General features: G+C 43.1%; 1 protein-coding gene across 2 annotated transcripts; it reads left to right on the top strand.

The window, feature by feature from the left end:
- Positions 1-839: 839 nt before the first annotated feature.
- On the top strand, positions 840-20,255 carry bend4 (BEN domain containing 4). 2 transcript variants are annotated; one of them, XM_020452973.2, is made up of 6 exons: positions 840-2,790; positions 6,242-6,838; positions 7,787-7,878; positions 12,705-12,731; positions 14,035-14,275; positions 16,134-20,255. In XM_020452973.2, exons 1-6 carry the CDS (start codon positions 2,274-2,276, stop codon positions 16,364-16,366), a joined length of 1,707 nt encoding a protein of 568 aa, XP_020308562.1. In that variant the 5' UTR covers positions 840-2,273; the 3' UTR covers positions 16,367-20,255. The 2 variants fall into 2 exon arrangements, with proteins under 2 accessions (XP_020308562.1, XP_020308563.1); XM_020452974.2 differs by lacking the exon at positions 12,705-12,731.
- Positions 20,256-21,948: the final 1,693 nt, after the last annotated feature.

Raw genomic sequence — 21,948 nt, 5'->3', positions numbered from 1 at the left:
ATATATACTGCAGCCCTCATCCCCCACATGCAACACCCGTTCTGCCAGTCACATTCTGTTAAAGGTCCCCAAAGCACAAACATCCCTGGGTCGCTCCTCTTTTCAGTTCGCTGCAGCTAGCGACTGAAACGAGCTGCAACAAACACTCAAACTGGACAGTTTTATCTCAATCTCTTCATTCAAAGACTCAATTATGGACACTCTTACTGACAGTTGTGGCTGCTTTGCGTGATGTATTGTTGTCTCTAGCTTCTTGCCATTTGTGCTGTTGTCTGTGCCCAATAATGTTTGTAACGTGTTTTGTGTTGCTACCATGCTGTTTTGCTGCCTTGCTATGTTGTCTTAGGTCTCTCTTTATGTAGTGTTGTGTTGTCTCTCTTGTTGTGATGTGTGTTTTGTCCTATATATATATATATATATATATTGTATTTATTTTATTTTTTAAATCTCAGGCCCCATACCCGCAGGAGGCCTTATGGTAGGCCATCATTGTAAATAAGAATGTGTTCTTAGCTGACTTTCCTAGTTAAATAAAGGTTCAATAAAAATAAATGAGGAAAGCATACACAGATGGCGTCTCACTGTGATGTCTAGAACCTTAAAGGGTTCTGTGGCTGTCCCCACATGAGAACCCTTTGAAAAAAAACATTTTGATTCCAGGTGAACCCTTTCTACAGAAGCTACCTGGAACCACCAAGGGTTCTACCTGGAACCAGAAAGGGTTGGAGGAGGACAGCCGAATAACCCTTTGGAACCTTTTTTCTAAGAGTGTAGGCCTATCCATTATATTTTTTTGGAGAGAAAAGTCAATCTAAGGAAAACAACAATGACACTTTTATTTTGTATAATTTCCTTCTTTTATTTGTTTGGTCGCATAATAATGGTACGTAGGCCTATGAGAAACGCTGTTGATTAGTGAATTATGAAACATTTTATGGACTACATTCCTAATGAAAATAATGTACCTTTTCCTCCATACATTTTCATTGACACTCAAAAGTACTCGTTACATTTTGAATGCTTAGCAGGACAGGAAAATTGTCCAATTCACGCACTTATGAAGAGAACATCCCTGTTCATTCCTACTGCTTCTGATCTGGCTGAGTCACGAAACACGATTGCTTCGTTTGTAAATTATGTCTGAGTTTTGGAGTGTTTCTGGCTATCCGTAAATGTAAAAAAAATAATAATAATTGTTCCGTCTGGTTTGCCTAATATAAGGAATTTGAAATGATTTATACTTTTACTTTGATACTTAAGTATATTTAAGCAATTACATTTACTTGTGATACTTAAGTATATTTAAAAACAAATACTTTTGACTTTTACTCAGGTAGTATTTTACTGGGTGACTTTCACTTTTTCTTGAGTCATTCTCTATCAAGGTATCTTTACTTTTACTCAAGTATGACTGTTGGGTACTTTTTCCACAACTGATTGTATGTGAAACTACTTATAAGACGCAAATGTACAGTTTTTCCTGAACTCACCTCACTTGCGCATAGGGAGGCTTGCGCTACCGGGTGCAGGCACATGCGCAGATCAAATAAACCCATGGAACGCGGATTTAAACTGTTTACATGTCCTAATAATTCGAAAGATTGCTCAGAAAACCAGGTGTTTTAATCGGCGTATGCTTACTTCCATTATGACTTTACGGCGATTAAGATAAACAGAATAAAGCGTTTATATGACTAATGCCATACTTGGCCTTCTGCTATAATCACTTTAATATCGAATTGTTGGTGTACATGTAAAGGTACACAATCATGCCATGTTTGGTCTCATGTAGGTTATTTCAAACATTCCAAAAGCCAAACAGAACCCAATTAGGCTATCCTATTCATTTTAGCTGTCATTTTTAGAGACACACTTATTTGAGGCCGTTGTCATAGTGAAGGGGTAGCATAATTCTCTCTTCACCCAGCTTGTCCTCAGAGGCAAAATGGCCGCTATAGTTTCATCGATATAATTCAGCTTTAAAACTGTATGCTCATGAAGACGATTAGAGACACAATGTACAGACAGCGAGGTGTGCAGATCGCGCTTGTATTTCCCACTTGGCACAATCACTTTTTAACGCGGCGCCCCCCGTCTAGGGATTGGAGCTGTGTCTTGTCAGTAAATTAGCCCACCCTCTGAATATTAAAGTGCACTACTGGGGGGGAAACTGAGCCAGACAGCGAGACGGTGACGAAAAAAATAACCAGTCACCAGACAAGGACGCGACAAGAGCGAGCTCGAGTCACCACTGCGTGTTGAAACTTGCAGTGATGGAGGGGGAAATGCAACCTGCCGACGAGGGTCTCTGCGCCCCAAAGATGTGCAGTCAGCAGCGGGGTCCATACAGCAGCCTCAAGACCTTCCCAAACAAGCGGTTGGTGGGGAAGGCGCGGTTCGACAGACCCACAATGGTCGATATCCCGCTGCTGGGAGACGGAGGCGGTCATCACTACAATCATAATCTCAATCACCATCATCCGTATCAACAACAGTATCAGCAACAGCGGCAGCAGCTCCACCAAACCTCCCTCACCATCAGCAGCAGCAGCAGCCAGTATCTCGCGACACCGCAGCTGCAGCAGCAACAGCGTTTCCCATGCGATAACAGGCCCAGCAGTAGAGCCGCGACATCTACCTCAGCAACAGTGGGGAGTGTGGCGGCAGCATCACTTGGCTTCCAGGAGAGGGTCGGTAGCGGCACCGCGGTGCGCCAGGACCCCACGTATTCGCCTGGAAAAGCCGCGCTCAACCACGAATCTCCCGACTGCACTTACGGGATAAGCTCAGGTATGTTTTCAAACTTGTTGAGAAAGTGAAATTAGGAAAAGTTTAGCCTTTATTTTAGGAATTAGGTGTTGGACTAGACTAGAGGATGTCTAGGCCTGTTGCCTGTGCGCGTAAATGCAATGCAACCACTGTTAGAAATACATTCTCTGGTTAGTATTACAATCCTTTCCAACACAGAAAAAAGGGTCCCAAAAAGCTTATTCGGCTGTCCTCATAGGATTGTTTTTGGTTCCAGGTATAACTCTTTTTGGTTCCAGGTATAACTATTTTGGATTCCATGTAGAATTCTCTGGGAAAGGGTTCTACATGGATCCCAATAGGGTTCTACCTGGAACCAAAAGTGTTTAACCTGGAACAAAAAATGGTTCTTCAAAGGGTTCTCCTATGGGGGCAGCTTTTTTTCTATGAGTGTAATAAAACACACATTTTAAAATATGCTGTATGTATTTAGCCATATCCAGACCTTACTAGGTAGGCTATTTGCATGGTTGACCCAAAATGACACAAATTTGTTGTCAAACAACAGTTTTTGGTTAAGGTTTTTTATATTTTGCACGAAGACAATTATTGATTCACCACAAGTAGGGCCTAGGCCTATTTGAGGTATTGTAGGCTAAAATGATACAGATAGCCTAATAAAATAGTCATAGAACAACAAATGAAACCATAATGGCATATCAGTCCAGCAGAGAGTAGTAACTATACACTAAGTGTACAAAACATTAGGAACACCTGCTCTTACCATGTCCTAGACTAACCAGGTGAATCCACTTTACACTGCTGCTACTCGCTGTTTATTATCAATGGATACCCCTACCTATGTAACGGATGTGAAACGGATAGCTAGTTAGCGGTGGTGCGCGCTAAATAGCGTTTCAATCGGTGACGTCACTTGCTCTGAGACCTTGAAGTAGGGGTTCCCCTTGCTCTGCAAGGGCTGCGGCTTTTGTGGAACGATGGGTAACGATGCTTCGTGGGTGACTGTTGTTGATGTTTGCAGAGGGTCCCTGGTTCGCGCCCGGGTTTGGGCGAGGGAACGGTCTAAAGTTATACTGTTACACCTACATGTACATATTACCTCGACTAACCTGTACCCCCGCACATTGACGCTGTACCAGTACCCCCTGTATATATAGCCTTGTTATTGTTATTTTATTGTGTTACTTTTTTTACTTTAGTTTATTTAGTCAATATTTTCTTAACTCTTATTTTATAAAAAACTACATTGTTGTTAAGGGCTTGTTGTAAGCATGGTAAGGTCTACACCTGTTGTATTTGTTGCGTGTGACAACATTTGATTTGATCCCCCCATATCTCCATCAATCTCCGATCTCTCTATAATTTCCTGCGATAGATATTATGTACGACTGAAAATAAGCAGCCATGACTGAGTAGGCCCACTATAGGGTCTGTATGTGCTCAAATGAGTGATAGGGTTGTGCAGTTGTTGAAGTGTGTTTATGTCTGTGTGAATATCCATTGTAATGATGTGCACTGCTTTTGAGCAAAAGCGGGCAAACTGGTTTCTCAAAGGAAGAGTAAGCATATAAATACACTACACTTCTATTTCTATAGGAACCTTGATCTGCGTCCCAATTGGCACCATATCCCTATTATAGTGCACTAACTTTGACCAGAGCCGGAAGCAGTTTTGTTACTAAATTAAACAGATATCATATTTCCCCCACAGATATAGATCTCCTTATCGCTCCATTAGCAGGGGAGGTTGAGCTCAGTATTCTGAGATTGTTGTTACGCTGACACAGCACTATCTAGCTTATACTGTGTTAGCACTGTGCTGTAGCATTAAGCCAAATTGGTATAATACTTGTAATGTCGCCTCATACCATTATCCAGGGCAGTGACAAAGTACAGGCCTCATACAGTATTACATGCTCTATGGTAGGCCTATAGGCTCCCCTGAACAATCACTACGTTATAACTAACCTGCTCCTATGGTACTGGGGCTTCCAATTTTGTCTTAATTAACAACCCAATTCAAAGCCCAGTTTTAAACAGTTATTAGATATCTGCATTCGATACAGTACAGAACTTTTCACTCCACTGAGCCAACCGAGTTGACCTAAACCAAACTGTTGTAATTATGCTCAAAAGAACAGCGCATAAAGAAAATAATCGAGCAAGAACGTTTGGGTCAGTTTGGCGCAATAGTACAAAAAGGGTATATATTTTGTTAACCATACGACAAAAGCTAGCCAACACAAGTAAGTATTCATGTGATTTAATGATTCCAGTGATAAGAGCACATTTCCCTGGAGGTGACAGTCAGACAGAGGTGGTGTTTCTTTCCCATTCTGCATCCCACAGACGGAAGGAGGAACCCAAGGACGCCAGCCCTGAGATCCACACACAATAAAGCAAATTGCATTTAAAAGCTTTTCCAAAGAGTTGTGATTAAAATAAATGGTGCTCATAAATTTGCCTCTGCGGAGCATGTTGTATTTAATGACATTTTATGAGGCTGTCTCCCCGTGCACACTACCAGGGAGCAAGAGAAGAGGGGCGGGTGGGAGGGACGGAGGCACGGGGGATGATATCAGATACATCTCGGCGGGTAAACAAAGACGGCACGCATATTAATAAATGCGACACATCTGCGCCAGGCCGATAGACACGTCTCAGCGGCTGCCAGAGTGCCGGGCCTCCCGCCCAGTTGCAGCGAGGACGCCGTGGGTAGCTGTCTGCGCTCATAATTACCTGCCTTGTCTCTTTGTGTGTGAAGGCAACACATTCGTAATCATTAGAGGAGAGATGTGCGAGATCATCTCATTCCGATGTGCTGAGACTGCTGGGAGAAGGACACAGCGAGAGCTGCTTTTATGAGCTGTTATGGATGATATTATCGCTCAGTAGCATCATAAACCCATTTGTTTGGCTTGGGTGATTATTTAAGCTCAAGAGGAGGAGGGGGGGGGGGCATCAAATATCGTCAAATCAAATGCATTTGTCAAAAAGTCCTCAACTGTAACCAAAGCCTATAACCCTCAAAGAGAAAGCACAGGCAACAATGGCAAGGGAAGGACTAGTGTAGGCCTAGATATTGACATCTGACTCAACCAGCTTCCTTATACAAGAGTGCCATTGAATGGAGGGAACCTGTACTCGGGTAAAATATGACTCTTGTAGAGAAAGAGGAACAGCCAGATAGAGGGAGTGAGGGTGGTGAGGGGAGGAAGCCAGAGCAGCGAAGCAGAAATGCCAACACCTTTATATAGAATTTGAGAGTCAAGTAGAGGTGACTGAGAAAGGGATAAGACTGAAGCAAGACTGAAAAAAATCCATGCTATCAATTCAATGCCAAGTAATCAAGGACTGTGGAAATGTAGAAATGTGTTGATGCCCAAACGTTGACTCCAAAATATGCTGGTTGGCCTTCATGTCATAGTGAACGTCTTGGCTATCTTTATCTACTCTCTCTCTGTTCCTCTAGAAAACCGCCTCATCTTGGATGCCTTCGCACAGCAGTGTAGCCGGGTCCTCACTCTTCTCAACAACAACGGCCGGTTTGTGGAGCCTCAAGCTCCTCTGCCCTCCTCCCACATCAAGCAGGAGGACAGCTGCCTCTCTGGACCTGGGGCGGAGTCAAGGCCTGTCGCGGGTCAAGGGGGTAATTACCCCACCCTGGGCACGCCACGTCTTGACGAGAGCGCCACCGTCGACCCTGATGACGAAGCCCAGCACAGCCACTGGAGCCAACAACAAACATCCGCCTTCCTGCGCATTTTCACTGAGTCCCTCCAGAGCTATCTGCTCACCGGGAACCAGCAGCCCCACCCGGGCCCGGGCCTCGAGGGAGAGCGATGCCCACCAGCTGAGCCCGAGTCTGGGGGGTCGCCGGGCCACAACCTGGGGGGCTGGAACTCCCCGGCCCCCTCAGATTCGTATGGCCACCCCTCGTCCACCCTGCCGGAGGAGGAAGAGGAGGAGGAGGAGAGCTGCTGCCCTCGCTGTGTGGAGCTGGAGCAGGAGGTGCTGTGTCTGCAGCAGGAGAACGAAGAGCTGCGCAACAAGATGGACAACATACCAGGTACAGTACCGGGATTTCAGGATCATAGAACCCAGTAAAGGCAGATTCATGTGAGATTGTGACTTGGTATGTGGATACTATAGAAGGCTGTCACCCGTAAAAGCCTCAAGTGAGACAATGTGCTAATTTTGCTGCCCAAGACAACTCTGTGGATTTGGGTCTTTACCCTGTGACTTAATGACACAGTGCCAAATGAGGGGGGTAACCATGTGGTGTAGTACCTCACTTTTTATGTCAAGTTCAAGATTTACAGTGCCCTCTGGAATTTTTTGTTGTTGTTTTGGTTTTGTACTCCAGCACTTTTCTGGGCTCCCGAGTGGCGCAGCAGTCTAAGGCACTTTATCTCCGTGCTAGAGGCGTCACTACAGACCCTGGTTCGATTCCAGGCTGTATCACAACCGGTCATGATTGGGAGTCCCATAGGGCGGCACACATTTGGCCCAGTATCGTTAGGGTTTGCCTGGGGTAGGCCATCATTGTAAATAAGAATTTGTTCTTAACTGACTTGCCTAGTTAAATAAAGGGTCAATAAAAATAAATAAATTAAGAAACTTTGGAGAGAAAAGTTTGAGTGAAGTGAATTTGTCCCAATACCTTTGGTTCCCTAAAATGGGGGGACTATGTACAAAAACTGTTTTAATTTGTAAATGGTTTACCTGATATGGATCAAAATACCATCAAATTAAAGCTGACAGCCTGCACTTTAACCTCAATAATCAATAGTCATTGTATCATTTAAAATCCAAAGTGCTGGAGTACAGAGCCAAAACGTGTCACTGTCCCAATCATTTCGGGGGGGGCTGTATTTGACATTTTAGTCATTAAGCAGATGCTCTTATCTAGAGTGACATAGAGTTAGACACCCCGGACTCGATTTATATATCACATTCTTTCTGTGTCTTCAATCAAATCTTTTTTATGGCTTTTATAACCCTGATTTCCTTCCAGCTCCCTGCCAGAATGTGCTGGACTTCTTCAAGACTGTTCTCCAGCACCATGACCAGTTTATACAGCCCATGGCAGAGGAACAACTAACAGAGGCAAGAAATCAGTTTGTCTCAAAACACAGACTGTGTCTTTCTAGAAAGAAATACTCTTGGTCTGTTCCAGTTTCTGTCAGGTACTGTACTGTACCTTTTTATGTTTTATCACTAGTCATACTGGCCGTGTCTGAAATCTGTCTTGCTTACTGCATACTGTGTATTAATTGTACTACATACTATATTTAGAACGTATTGTTCAGTAAAAAATGAATGCAGTACGTGCAAATATCAACATACTAAGCTCATCCATTCTGAGAATGCGTCATCTAAATGTGCAATTGCAATGTTTCCCGCCATTCATTAATTTTGACAGGGAGTCAATGGCCAGGGGCTCTCGGGAGTGGGCTGGGGGTCCAGCCGTGTATCTGGTAACTAGTTGGCTACATAAAGAGGCTCAAAGTTGCCCACCGTTTACCCGCTTCATTGAATTTCTTCACTTTGAGATGAGGAGCACTGGCTAAACGAGGCTTGTCATTCGGTTTAGCCACATGTCAGTGTAGTTCTGATCCTTTTCTGGCTTCCAGACTGGCTGTCAGTCGCCCTGTCTAGTCATCAATGTGCTACGCATTACTTCCCTGGAGAAGAGAGAGCCAAGGGCTGACACTACTAACCGGCGTGCTTCAGCTGGGGTGAGCGGTAATCAGTATTATTTTCACTGCTTGTTTCTGTCCGGCACTTGAGAACACCTAAGGCAACACAAGAGTGATTTTTTGGCTAGGAATCGGATGGTAGCGCCCTCGGCCAATATATGAAAGTGTAAGACTGTGTGTTTTGCCAGTGTGAGTGTGTTTGTGATGCTTGTTACCGTACTGTATGTGTGTGAGTATGGGTGGATGTGTGTTGCGAGAGGACGGCACTTATCGTGTCATCCAGTGTTTACTTCCTTCTGTGTGCATGGTCCTCTGAGTCCCCTCTTCCCTTTGATATTTATTGGGCGAGGCCGGTCCCATAGCTTCACTTTGACATACAGTACATTTAGGCTGATCCAGGGGCCAGGTGAGTTCAACCTAGCTGTTTACCCCTGCAGGACTCTGTTCCATGGAGGGATTCATATTTTCCTGTTTCAATACCGAGAAGAATTCATATTTATCCAGAGAGTCCGGGAAATATGGCAAAAATCAGAAGTGCCCATTTAAAGTGTGTAAAACTAAGATATGGTCACTATGCCAGGGTTCTCCGCAAATAAGATTGTCGCTGCGCCACCTTGTCACCTTGATTTCAGGGCAAATTAAACTGATATTCAGTAATGATAGAGGAACTATCTTTGATGGCCAACAACATTGTTTTGAATAATGTTCCTCAATTAATTCAGAGCATTTCAGCAGTCGGCTAACTGGACACAGATCTAAATTAGGACACACGGAGTGCACCCCTCGTATAGCGTTGTCGAATCATACAAACTTTGTAATGGCAGTCCAACAAAAGTCAAATGAACAAAGTTGCTAAGCTTGCTAGATAACTTCCTTTAAGGAATGACAGAATATTTAATATAATAAATATATCCTATATTTGGCTGAATCAAGTTGATGATTATACAGATCGATCATGAATAACGGGGGAGATAAAGAGTGGAAATAGTTTAAGCATCAAGGTACTATATCTTAACGGGGACCAACTCTGTTAAAACAGTCTCGGGATCCCAGTTACCCATGTTAATCACTAATGGACACATAGCCCGGGTCAGTTACCCTTCTTATCGGATCTTGTCCCGGCCAACCCTTGTATTCCACCATGCTCTGACGGACACATAAGTGGACTCCCGACCACGGTTAGGGTTTTCCTTCTATGGAGTAGGGAGGAATATCAGACCCACTTGCCAGATGTGGTTTAAACACCTTCATCACTCTGTGCCTCTTCGCCGAGCCGATCTACACAATTGACATCTCTCAGCAGATCTATGGAGTAGAGCAGGACTCTTTGTTTTTCCAGCTTTGCGAAGTCCGCCCTTCAAGACCAAGATAGTCCCATGGCTTGCAATACTTAATCGTTAGGAGTAGGCTACTTGCTCAGGGCCCCTCTCGAGAAGCCAAACAAGGTGACCCTATCGACTCCCAGCAGCTTGTTAATGATTGATGCAGCAACAGTGATGTAGTATGCAATCTTTTCCGATCTAGCCACCTCGACGGTGTCAACGGCGTCTTCGTATCGCACTGTAACGTCAACCACCAAAGCGGCACCATTTTTCACGAATATCAAGTCTGGTTTCCTTAGTCTCCCATCCAGCGTGGAGATATGTATCTCCTGGATAACGTTCCATCCGTTGCTTTCGGCTTCCGTTACTGATAGGTCACACACCCTGTTGTGCCTATTTATGCGGGCTCCTTGGATCAACTGGCACCGACCCAGTATATGTCAGCAAGATTCATACAGGGCTGGAAAGTGCCTCCAAGAGGAATCCTTCTCCGGCCTTCCCCTTTTGAACATCTCCCGAGTAGGATAGACATTTGCCGTCAACTTCAGTCCATTGTTATACTGGCCGAGTCCCACTGAGGAGGTAAGCCTAGTTTTGCTGATCTTATCACGGCCAAAGGCCTGCGTCCCCACACCTTGAGTTGACAGGCATATCCATTTTCACATTTCTTCCTGCCTCCAATCACACGGTATTGGGAAATGCAGCGTCACTAAGCCAGTTGTGTTGTTGTCGAGGGAGGGCATCTTTGTGTCGCTCTCACCGGCTTGCAGCCATATTCCCTCATCTGCCGGTGGATCCTTCTGGCCTGGATCGATGTAATCTGGGGGGCCAGCTTCACGATACCTAGACCCCTGTATCGGTGTTTCACATAGAGCAACCCGTTACATGTGCTCGTGGGTGGGGGAGCCATTCTTTCACAGCGGTTCTTATCATTCCATCTATTTTGGTCAGGTCGACCCCCTTTAGGTTGCTGTGGTCAGCTGTGTAGATTAGCCTCGGGACAGTGAAAGACCTTCTGAGAAGGTTTTAGCACAGCCCATCCGATCTTGCATATCCAGTCACGAAGTAGCCCGATCAGTTTCGGTTTAACAATGCCTGCCTACGGGTTCACTTGCATTCCAAGATATTTTTAGGATTCCTCAGGCCCAATTAAGTGCAAGTCCTCTCCATTCAGTTTCCAGGATAAACAGTCATTAACCTTGAATGAGGACTTGCCCTTGTCATTACCACCTTTCTCAATTAAGAAACTGTGGCACTTTCTGGGTTGAACTCTCAACTCCATCAGTTGGCAATATTGTTCCAGAATTGCCATGTTTTTTTCCCATGCCTTTCACCGAGCTGTTCAACAGTACCAAGTCATCGGCAAAAACTAAAGTGGTAGTCTGGCGGCCTTCTGGCCCGACCCCAGAGCCCTGGCGTTCGAGTGTCTGGACTGAACAGCACCTGCGACCTTGGATCGTATTGCTTAACCCGGACCAACATGTCAATCATCAAGGATTTCACTCCATCGAGAATGACCCTTGTTACGCTGTTCTCATAGATGCTCCCGATCAATTCCATGATGTGCCGGTCAAGGCCCCTTTACTCAAGAACACCCAGAAGGTGCTCGTGCAATGCCGAGTCGAAAGCCTTCACAAAGTGCCCAAATACCATGGCTAGGTGTGTACATTGTGTTTTACTCTGTTTGATGAGCCCCTGGAGTGACATACAATTTTTTGGGGGTCGGAAATACAAAGGTATCTTCGGACCGCTAACTTTTGTTCTTGATTAATGAAAACATTCTTGGCAAAAGCTTTCACTTTTGTCCGTCTTGCACCGGTCCAAGAATTTCACCTCTAGCGGCACAATACGAATGCCCCCCGTCCGTCCCTCTTAATCATGGCCCCAGTTCAGAAGAAAAACCCACAAAATAGAACCAAAGTCCTATTCCATTAATCCTAGCTGAGGTATTCAAGTGACCGGGCCTACTTTGAACACAAATGTTTTCAAAGTCAACCCTTTGGACCACACAGGACATTCAATTAGGCACATCAAGGGAGCAACAAGAGGCAGCGGCTGGGACAGGCGGTCCCGAGATCCAACTATAGGCTTTTTAACTGCAGCAACTTTAAGATACGCTATTAGAGCGTCACCGCAACAAAGGGCACGCGATCGGCTCAAGGTTATCTAGAGTCACCAAAGGTGAACCGTCTCCGAAAGTGTAAAGAACCGATGGAGGCCAATCCACATGGGGAGCGACAGGGGCCCTCTCAGGTGAATCATGAATTCCAAGAGAGTCCTAGTCACTCCAACCATTTACCTGGGCTTCATTGAATTGAATGAGAGATAGCTCCAGAGGGCCAGGTAGGGCTGGGGGCGACCCCCAGGGAGGGGAGTCGGAGCAAACCCTGCCAAGGCCGCCAGGGGACGCAACTCCATCCTGCCAGCTCCCTGCCCCAGGGAGATGGGTGGAGAGGGTCAGGGAGGGCTAGGGCTGACCCAGGGAGGACCCCAGCCATACTAATTTCAGAAAAGCCGAAGTGAGTACAGACATCCTTTATATAGCATACTACATTTCTGAAATTTCACATACCATAAAACTTTCTATTTTTGCATACTCAAAATGTCTACTATTTAGAAGCTTAGTACGGGTATTTGGACACGGCCAATGTGTATATTATAGATGTTACATGAGAGATGCAAAATAAGACACCAGGGTGAACTTTTAGATCCTTTATATAGCATACTACATTTCTGAAATTTCACATACCATAAAACTTTCTATTTTTGCATACTCAAAATGTCTACTATTTAGAAGCTTAGTACGGGTATTTGGACACGGCCAATGTGTATATTATAGATGTTACATGAGAGATGCAAAATAAGACACCAGGGTGAACTTTTAGATCTAAAGAGCGCTCTATCTCTACAGGAAGAAGAACAGAAAACATTATATGAGGTTTGTGTTTTCCAGATGTGTTTTCTTACTGTATGTAACGGAATGACCCCTCACTTAGTTTGTGTCTTTCTAATGTGCCTTACTCTAACGGGCCTTAAATATCACCTACTCACCTTGGTGGCTTTCCCCACCCCATCCTAGTTTGTCAGACATTTTGAGACCTCAAAAGTAGTCCACTATTAGAAAGAGTTTCACAATCTGTTATATAGATCCATTTAAAATGTGAAATTAACTGGGGCCTATCTTTCCCATTCATGTTTTAATCGAGCATATAGCTAGACCGACACATCAAATGGCATTGGGCATGGACTCCTCTCTGACAGTCTAACACACTTTGATTTTGGAGTAAACAATCACTTAAAAGCCCAGTTAAATAGGGCAGTGGATATATAGATTTTTTGGGGATGTTGTCACTGACTCCCTTTAAGTGATGTTCAACTCAGTTGCACAGCAGCTTTATAGATAAAACCGAAACTAGTGGCACAAGATGTGAAACTGCCATTCAAATCAGCTTCTCTATTAAGGATGTGAAAATATAATCTTGCAACAGTGTTGCATAACAAGATAAAAATAGGTTCTGTTAAATGGAGAAAAGGTTCATGGACACCACCACCGCCTTTTCCTCAATATTGCCGTTACATCTGGCAATAACTTCTTGTTCTATGGGGCAATGGGTTTACAACAATAGCAACTGGTTATTGTTGGTATCAGGTGTATAGCACAATTAATGCTTTAGATTTATTTGAGAAACTAGACTAACTAAAAAATATCATAGTTCTCCATCACATATTGAGCATGACGTTAACAACCTTGTTATAACACATGAATGACTGCACTTCTTCTGAATGCTTTGACAGCTTGAATGCACTTTTCAATACCCTGCTGGTGCCCCTCAGGGTTGGGGTCAATTCCATTTCAATTCAGTCAATCAACTGTAATCCAATTCCAATTTTCCTTTTTCGTTTCATTGCTTTTCAATGAGGAAAAAAATGGAAAAGGAATTTCAGTTGACTTTCTGAATTGGCGGAACTGAAATGGAATTGTCCCCAACCCTGGTGGCTCTATGGCAGGGTACTCAGAGCTCATAACTAAGCCGTTCCATTCTCACCAGTTGTGGTTTGTGGCAATTTAAATGGGGGGGACAGGTTAATAGTAATGGCTGAAACTGAATAAATGGAATGGTATCAAACACATCAAAAACATGGTTTTATACCATTCCATTCCAGCCATTATTATGAGCCGTCCTTCCCTCACCTACCTCCTGTCATTCTCACCCTCTTCACTTCTTCATACCCCTCCTCAGGGCAGTAAACAGCTCCTGGGGAACTACCCCCTCTTCATCACCAACAAGCAATGGGACGAGGCAGTCAACTCGTCCAAGAAAGATGGCCGGCGGCTGCTGCGCTACCTGATCCGCTTCGTCTTCACTACGGACGAGCTCAAGTACTCGTGCGGCCTGGGCAAGAGGAAACGCTCAGTTCACTCAGGAGAGCCTGGGCCGGAGAGACGGCCCCTCAACCCCGTCAAAGTCACCTGCCTCAGAGGTACTGGCGGCATCTCTACTAAAGAGATGGGTACTACAGCAACATGTATGCTACTAAAGAGATGGGTACTACAGCAACATGTATGCTATTAAAGAGATGGGTACTACAGCAACATGTATGCTACTAAAGAGATGGGTACTACAGCAACATGTATGCTACTAAAGAGATGGGTACTACAGCAGCATGTATGCTACTAAAGAGATGGGTACTACAGCAACATGCATGCTATTAAAGAGATGGGTACTACAGCAACATGTATGCTATTAAAGAGATGGGTACTACAGCCAAACGTATGCTATTAAAGAGATGGGTACTATAGCAACATGTATGCTACTAAAGACACGGGTACTACAGCAACATGTATGCTATGAAAGAGATGGGTACTACAGCAAAACGTATGCTATTAAAGAGATGGGTACTACAGCAACATGTATGCTACTAAAGAGATGGGTACTATAGCAACATGTATGCTACTAAAGAGAAGGCTACTACAGCAACATCTATGCTACTAAAGAGATGGGTACTACAGCAACATGTATGCTACTAAAGAGATGGGTACTACAGCAACATGTATGCTACTAAAGAGATGGGTACTACAGCAACATGTATGCTATTAAAGAGATGGGTACTACAGCAACATGTATGCTACTAAAGAGATGGGTACTACAGCAACATGTATGCTATTAAAGAGATGGGTACTACAGCAACATGTATGCTACTAAAGAGATGGGTACTATAGCAACATGTATGCTACTAAAGAGATGGGTACTACAGCAACATGTATGCTACTAAAGAGATGGGTACTACAGCAACATGTATGCTACTAAAGAGATGGGTACTACAGCAACATGTATGCTACTAAAGAGATGGGTACTACAGCAACATGTATGCTATGAAAGAGATGGGTACTACAGCAAAACGTATGCTATTAAAGAGATGGGTACTACAGCAACATGTATGCTACTAAAGAGATGGGTACTATAGCAACATGTATGCTACTAAAGAGAAGGCTACTACAGCAACATCTATGCTACTAAAGAGATGGGTACTACAGCAACATGTATGCTACTAAAGAGATGGGTACTACAGCAACATGTATGCTACTAAAGAGATGGGTACTACAGCAAAACATATGCTACTAAAGAGATGGGTACTACAGCAACATGTATGCTACTAAAGAGATGGGTACTACAGCAAAACGTATGCTATTAAAGAGATGGGTACTACAGCAACATGTATGCTACTAAAGAGATGGGTACTACAGCAACATGTATGCTACTAAAGAGATGGGTACTACAGCAACATGTATGCTACTAAAGAGATGGGTACTACAGCAAAACGTATGCTATTAAAGAGATGGGTACTATAGCAACATGTATGCTACTAAGGAGATGGGTACTACAGCAACATGTATGCTACTAAAGAGATGGGTACTACAGCAACATGTATGCTACTAAAGAGATGGGTACTACAGCAACATGTATGCTACTAAAGAGATGGGTACTACAGCAACATGTATGCTACTAAAGAGATGGGTACTACAGCAAAACGTATGCTATTAAAGAGATGGGTACTACAGCAACATGTATGCTATTAAAGAGATGGGTACTACAGCAAAACGTATGCTATTAAAGAGATGGGTACTACAGCAACATGTATGCTACTAAAGAGATGGGTACTACAGCAACATGTATGCTATTAAAGAGATGGGTACTACAGCAAAACGTATGCTATTAAAGAGATGGGTACTACAGCAACATGTATGCTACTAAAGAGATTGGTGAACAGATGTTGGCAACATCAAATTTTGTGCAGTTTGTTTTTCTAATCATAACAAATATTTACTTGTACTCATCAGAGTTCATCCGAATGCACTGTGCCTCTAACCCGGACTGGTGGATGCCTTCTGAGGAGCAGATCAACAAGGTGTTCAGCGACGCGGTGGGCCATGCGCGCCAGGGTCGGGCCGTGGGCACCTTCCTGGGCAGCAGTGGCAGTAGCACTAGCAGTCTTTACATGGAGGCTTACGACGGGCCCCTGTCACAGGATGAAGTGTACCTGAAGGGCTCTCACAATGGCCTGGGGGATTGAAAGGAGAAGGAATGAAGCCTTGGTCAGGATTCAATCCAAGGTGCGTTATTGAGAAGCACACTAGACAGCCGACAGTGCGCCTTTTTAAAGGCAATTTCACAGAGATTGCATTCATGGTGAACGCTGCAAATGTTGTCTCAAGTGTAAATTACCTTTAAAAGGCACATTGTTGGCTGTTTAGGGCGTTGCTCTACAACGCGACTTGGATTTAATCCTGACCACTGTCTTCTAACATGTGGCGTCACTCCTACGCGATGTTAGTCCCTCAACCGAGGTGGTGATGCTGCTGCTGATTTGTCACCACAGATGGTTTGTTTACATAGCAGGTTAGGATAATTAGTGTGGCAGGTTAGGAAAAGGGTTAGAGTTAGTCTTAGCTACAATGCTAGTTATAAACAACTGTTGTCCCCGACACGCCCACTAGATGGCGATGTAGGCCTACTCCATCAAGCCACAACAGTAGAATCCTAAACAGACCATCTGTAGTGACAAGTCATCAGTATCATAACACTGGTTCAGACGAAACTAACGCTATCTGACGTAAGACAATGAGGATGAGAATGTTAGAACTGTAGGCCGAACCAACTGGTACTAACCTGCTCTTCTTCCGTAATGCTACAGAGCAGGGCAGGAAAATAACATTCAAACAACATTCAAGAGGAAATAGTCTCCCCATTGAACATTGTAAAACAGCTGTTTTGGGGGCTTATTTTCTTGGGGGGGGGGGGGTTCTGCTCAAATGTTCCAATGTTGTAATATGCATTTATTAAGTTACATGAAAGCATTCAACTGTTTGTAAAACTACAATGCTAGTTTTCCCTCAGTCTTCCTTCTGCCATTGCTTTGTGGAACATTTTAGAAAAGGGTTACATACAGTAATACAGAATTTCGCAAACTAAGGGAGCTACAGCAATCAGTAGGTCTGACTAGCTGGGTCATTTCCAAATGACGATTAAGACAAATCTAGAGTGTAGTTTTTCAATGAGGATTATAACAGTTTCCTTTTGCTATAGAACATTGCCAAGAATATACTGGAATGTACTGTACTATGATGTACTGATTGAGATGGTCGTTATGATATCTGTAATGAGAAGAGAAAATGAGACATTATCCTTCCTTGTACAGATAAATTATGTTGGCTACTTTAGACAAAACTCACTCTTGTATTATGTTCTGGCTGACGCCCAAACCCACGTAGTACACGACACACTGTGCCCCACTGGTCTAAAGACAGTCTTCAGAAAGTCATATTCCGGTTGTCTCAGAGAGCAGCTACATTGGTTGGTTCTCTGAAACTTTTTCCTGGGGGTTTGAAAAGCCATCAATTGTATTGGAAGGGGGCGGCGCCCGGCAGATGTGTGTGGCTGTGCCTGTGGGTGTTTGGGTACGAAAGACAGATGAGAACCAACCAGAAAAAGCACAGCCCATTATTGACACATCGTGCTGACAACATCAAACAGCCTCCCTCCCCAGACTCAGAGGCCTGGATCTTTGGTATCAGCCAGGCAACTTATGCTAACCAAAGATAATTAAAGTAGACATGCAGGATTTGTGCAACTGTACGATGACTATTGATTGATGGATTGCCATTGATTGTATTTAATCGGGATACATTTCAATTCATTGATGGTAAATATTCAAGAGATTGGTGGTAGAGAAAACCACAAAAGCCCAGACTAGTTTGAAACTTTGGAATGATAACCCCCCCCCCCCCCCCCCCCACACACACACACACACACACAGCAAGAAACACTATATTTGAAATGCCTTAAAGGTCCAGTGCAGTCAAAACTAGATGTCCTGTGTCTGATATATATTTCCGCACTAGGAGGTTGGAATAATACTGTGAAAATCCTAATAATGCCCTTTTCGTGTAAGAGCTGTTTGAAACGACTGCCAGAAATGTCAGCCTGTTTTGGTGGGATGGAGTTTTGGCCTGCCTGTTGACATCACCAGGTGGTAAATTAGTTAGACCAATAAGAAAGAGAGTTCCAAATCTCTCTGCCAATAACAGATCGTTTTCTGTTTTCCCCTCCCCACTCAGACCACTCACAGACAGTCTCTTTGCGAAGAAGCTATTTCTGTTTCCTTTTTACCATTTTAATTGAAAACAATCACAGTAAGATACTTAATTGTTACCCTGAAATGATTTGATGTTGAGATAAAAAAAATGGCTGCATTGGACCTTTAAGATAAACTTTAACACCCATGTGTATATCTATAGTTCTGATGACTTAGTTGTTCAGAACATGGTGCTGGCATCACTGAGTTATGGGTTTGCCACATGGGCCACATAATAATGAATAGTGTACTGTATATGTGTTAACTGTGTTTGCTAAATGACTATAATATTATAATTATACTCCAAGAACTACAGTACCCATAATGCTAGCTAGTGTCAGACTGCTTCTAGACTACTAAAATCACAAGATAAGGGCGGCAGGTAGTCTATCGGTTAGAGCGTTTGGCCAGTAACCGAAGGGTTACTAGTTCGAATCCTCAAGGTGAGAAATCTGTTGATGTGCCCTTGAGTAAGGCACTTACCCCAAATTGCTCCATGGTCACCGTTGATAATGGCAGACCCTGACCCGTGACTCCACTCTCCACAGGTGTCTCAGGGAGAGTGGGATATGCAAAAAACACATTCCCAATTAATCCCCATTGTGTGAAATAGGACAAATGTAAGCACCCACCAAGTTTATTATTTGTATTATTATTATATACCATAGATGTGTAGTAGAGAGCTCCTCTCGATGGCCACTTCTGTGACAGCATGGGCAGCTCCTCATAGGGCTTTCCCCATTTTGGTGTCATCACCTGGGTAGGACTTGCTATGAGTTAAGGAAGGATCATAGAATTCCATCCAGGACAGCAGGGGCAGTCAACCAATTAATTATACTCCAGAGCAAACATTCCGTAACTGCAGGTGGCAGTAAATCACCAACCTTGACTTTATACCTGTTCTTTACACACTTCAGCACAGTAGGTGTTGGTATGCACCTTTTCAGTTTATTTTCAAACTACCTACACTCAAACTTGAAGTACAAGAAGAAGAAATTGTCTACTTAAAAATGTCGGTATCCCTCAATGCGCTGCCCAAACTGTCACAGAAGCGACCATTGAGAAGAGCTCTCTTAGTACACATCTAATGAAGAGATTTGAGCCTTTCACCTTCCGAAACACCTGCCATTATACTAACTGTTGCAGAATTCATCATTATGTTACTTCCTGGTCTTTCAGTCATTTCTGGAGTTGATTATAATAGAGAATGTCAATAAGTGAAGAAGATGTTCATCAATACCAAACATTTTCTCTCACAGTCCTTAACTATACTAAATATCTATCAATGTGGCTTCAACCAAAGCAGTGATTCATTGTGAATCATTGTACCAATAGGGAGAGAGAAGTCTGCTGTGTTTTTCAATATACTTATTTAATTTGGGACATTCTTGTCCTTCGATAGTGTACTGCACTCGTTTTATAAATTTGAATGTATAACATTTTACTGTTGACTACAACTTGGTAAAGTTACATTGAAAAACAAAGACATGCAGTGTGTGTGTGGTGAATAACTATAATAATAACATAATTGTTAATAACAATAGCCCTTTTGAAAAGTGTGTAAAGGTAGTCTTTAAATATGTATTCTCTCTTAAATGCCTCAGCAAAGTAGAAAAGTGCCACAGAGACCTTGTTAGTGAGGTTCTGTTGTCGTGACGCGTACTGTTTTGAATGTAAATATTTCCCTGTGATTACTGCACATTCTGACAAATAATCCTTTATTCTCCAAGTGACTGTGTCAACACTGTGAAACTCCCAAGTAGATTTTTACAACAATATGATGCTTGTGTTTTTATTTATGATGAAATAAACATTCCATCCTATTTGACTTGATCATACATGATTTATGTATACAATCACCTCACATACTTAGCAGATATTATATAGTGATAAATTCTGTTATTCTAAATTATGTCATTTTGGGGGGGTTTGCTCAATGAGATAAATTAACTGGTTTTACTGACCTACAATTACAGATCAACGCAGTGTGGCAGATGTAATTACTACTGCCCATTGAATCACACACGCCCTCTTACACAACACGGCAGGCCTACTTGCGCCAGTACTTCTATGACTATTTTCAAGAGGGTCATGTATTCGCCAGGTCAGCTAAATAATGTAAACCACCAGTTTGATGGACAGTTGTCTGCATAGCCTTTACACCTCAGCTTCCACCCTCTGGTTCTTGATCATCAGGATATTCTCAAGGAGCAGCTTGTGAGCCAATTCCTTCTAAAAGTTGCACTGGATGTATGGACCAACTTTCTCTAAACACACCTCACTGTTTTCACAAGCTGGTCTCATGCTTTCCAAGTGCTTCTGTCTGCTGAGAAACTCCTTAAACTTGCTCTCCAAACACACACACACACTCAGGTTTGAGCCTGCTGACACAGATAACACACCTGATTCATCTCTTAATCTAGTCAACTCTTAGTCAAGAGATTATGTCGCTAAATTTTGCTTCAACCCGTACATGAATGGGAGCCATGCAAACTCATCTGTAGTTCCTTTGGCATAACCCAGACAAAGCCGTTTGCCATTGTCTTTCGACAGATGGTGTCCTTCTAATGCAACCTCGTTGCCATGAACCAGTGCAGACAGATTTGCCCATTGAAGTGAGAATATCGCCATTCTGAAGGTCGCCATGCTGAATTACATCAATTCAATGGCAGTTTTTTTTTTGTCACTTTGGTGCAATTTTCACAAGTATGTGTTACATTTTTACAACACTTAGTACAAAACTCAAAGAAAACAATAAATCACTAAATGAAACGTGAAGCAACTGTTGTGTCTTTGGCTATGCCGGATTAAGTGACATGACATGCTATTCTATAAAATAATTTCTCCGTCATTAATATTACCTGATTGAGCTAATCATGTAAATGTAATTAACTAGAGAGTGAGGGCACCACAAAATAATATTTATAGAGCTGTTATCTTCCGAATAAACTCTTAAAGACCTAGTAATATTTTACATCAATAGCAGTCAATATGAATCGTCATCTTAATTCAGTCTCATCTGAAAGTAGTAAATTCTTAGTTATCTGCATGAACCCTGGCTCACAAGTTGAATCAGCAATACATAATTGGGTTTAATTATTTATTTACTAAATACCTAACTAATCACACAGAATTCCACATACTCATAATTAAATCATAACTTGATTACAAATGACGGCATAAAGGAAAACGTCCAAAGCGGGCGGAACAGATATGACAGCTTGTTACAAAAAAGAAAAGGGGCTGGGTTTGAGCGGGAAGACTGAGGAACAAAGGGAAGAAGCTGTGCTATCATAAATACAGTATCTTATGCATTCTAAATTACCGCCCACTTGGAAAAGGAAAATGCAATAAATAATTACTCTGAGCTGCGCTTCGGTAGGTTGGTGGTAGAAGGGCAGCAAAGAAGCCACTTCTCTCCAGGAAAAACATCAGGGACAGACTGATATTCTGCAAAAATAGGTACAGGGATTGGACTGCTGGGGACTGGGGTAAAGTAATTTTCTCTGATATATCCCCTT

The sequence above is a fragment of the Oncorhynchus kisutch genome, linkage group LG19 (genome assembly GCF_002021735.2).
Source record: "Oncorhynchus kisutch isolate 150728-3 linkage group LG19, Okis_V2, whole genome shotgun sequence".
Taxonomy (NCBI): Eukaryota; Metazoa; Chordata; class Actinopteri; order Salmoniformes; family Salmonidae; genus Oncorhynchus; species Oncorhynchus kisutch.
The sequence above is the reverse complement of the archived record's forward strand: the minus strand, read 5'-3'. Positions and strand labels throughout refer to the sequence as shown.

Bases quoted from the DNA above. Each gene is read 5' to 3' on its own strand.
- bend4 (XM_020452973.2), top strand. From the start codon at position 2,274: ATGGAGGGGGAAATGCAACCTGCCGACGAGGGTCTCTGCGCCCCAAAG. The intron at 6,839-7,786 runs GTACAGTACCGG...ATTTCCTTCCAG, and splicing joins CAAGATGGACAACATACCAG to CTCCCTGCCAGAATGTGCTG. The intron at 7,879-12,704 runs GCAAGAAATCAG...CTATCTCTACAG, and splicing joins CAGAGGAACAACTAACAGAG to GAAGAAGAACAGAAAACATT.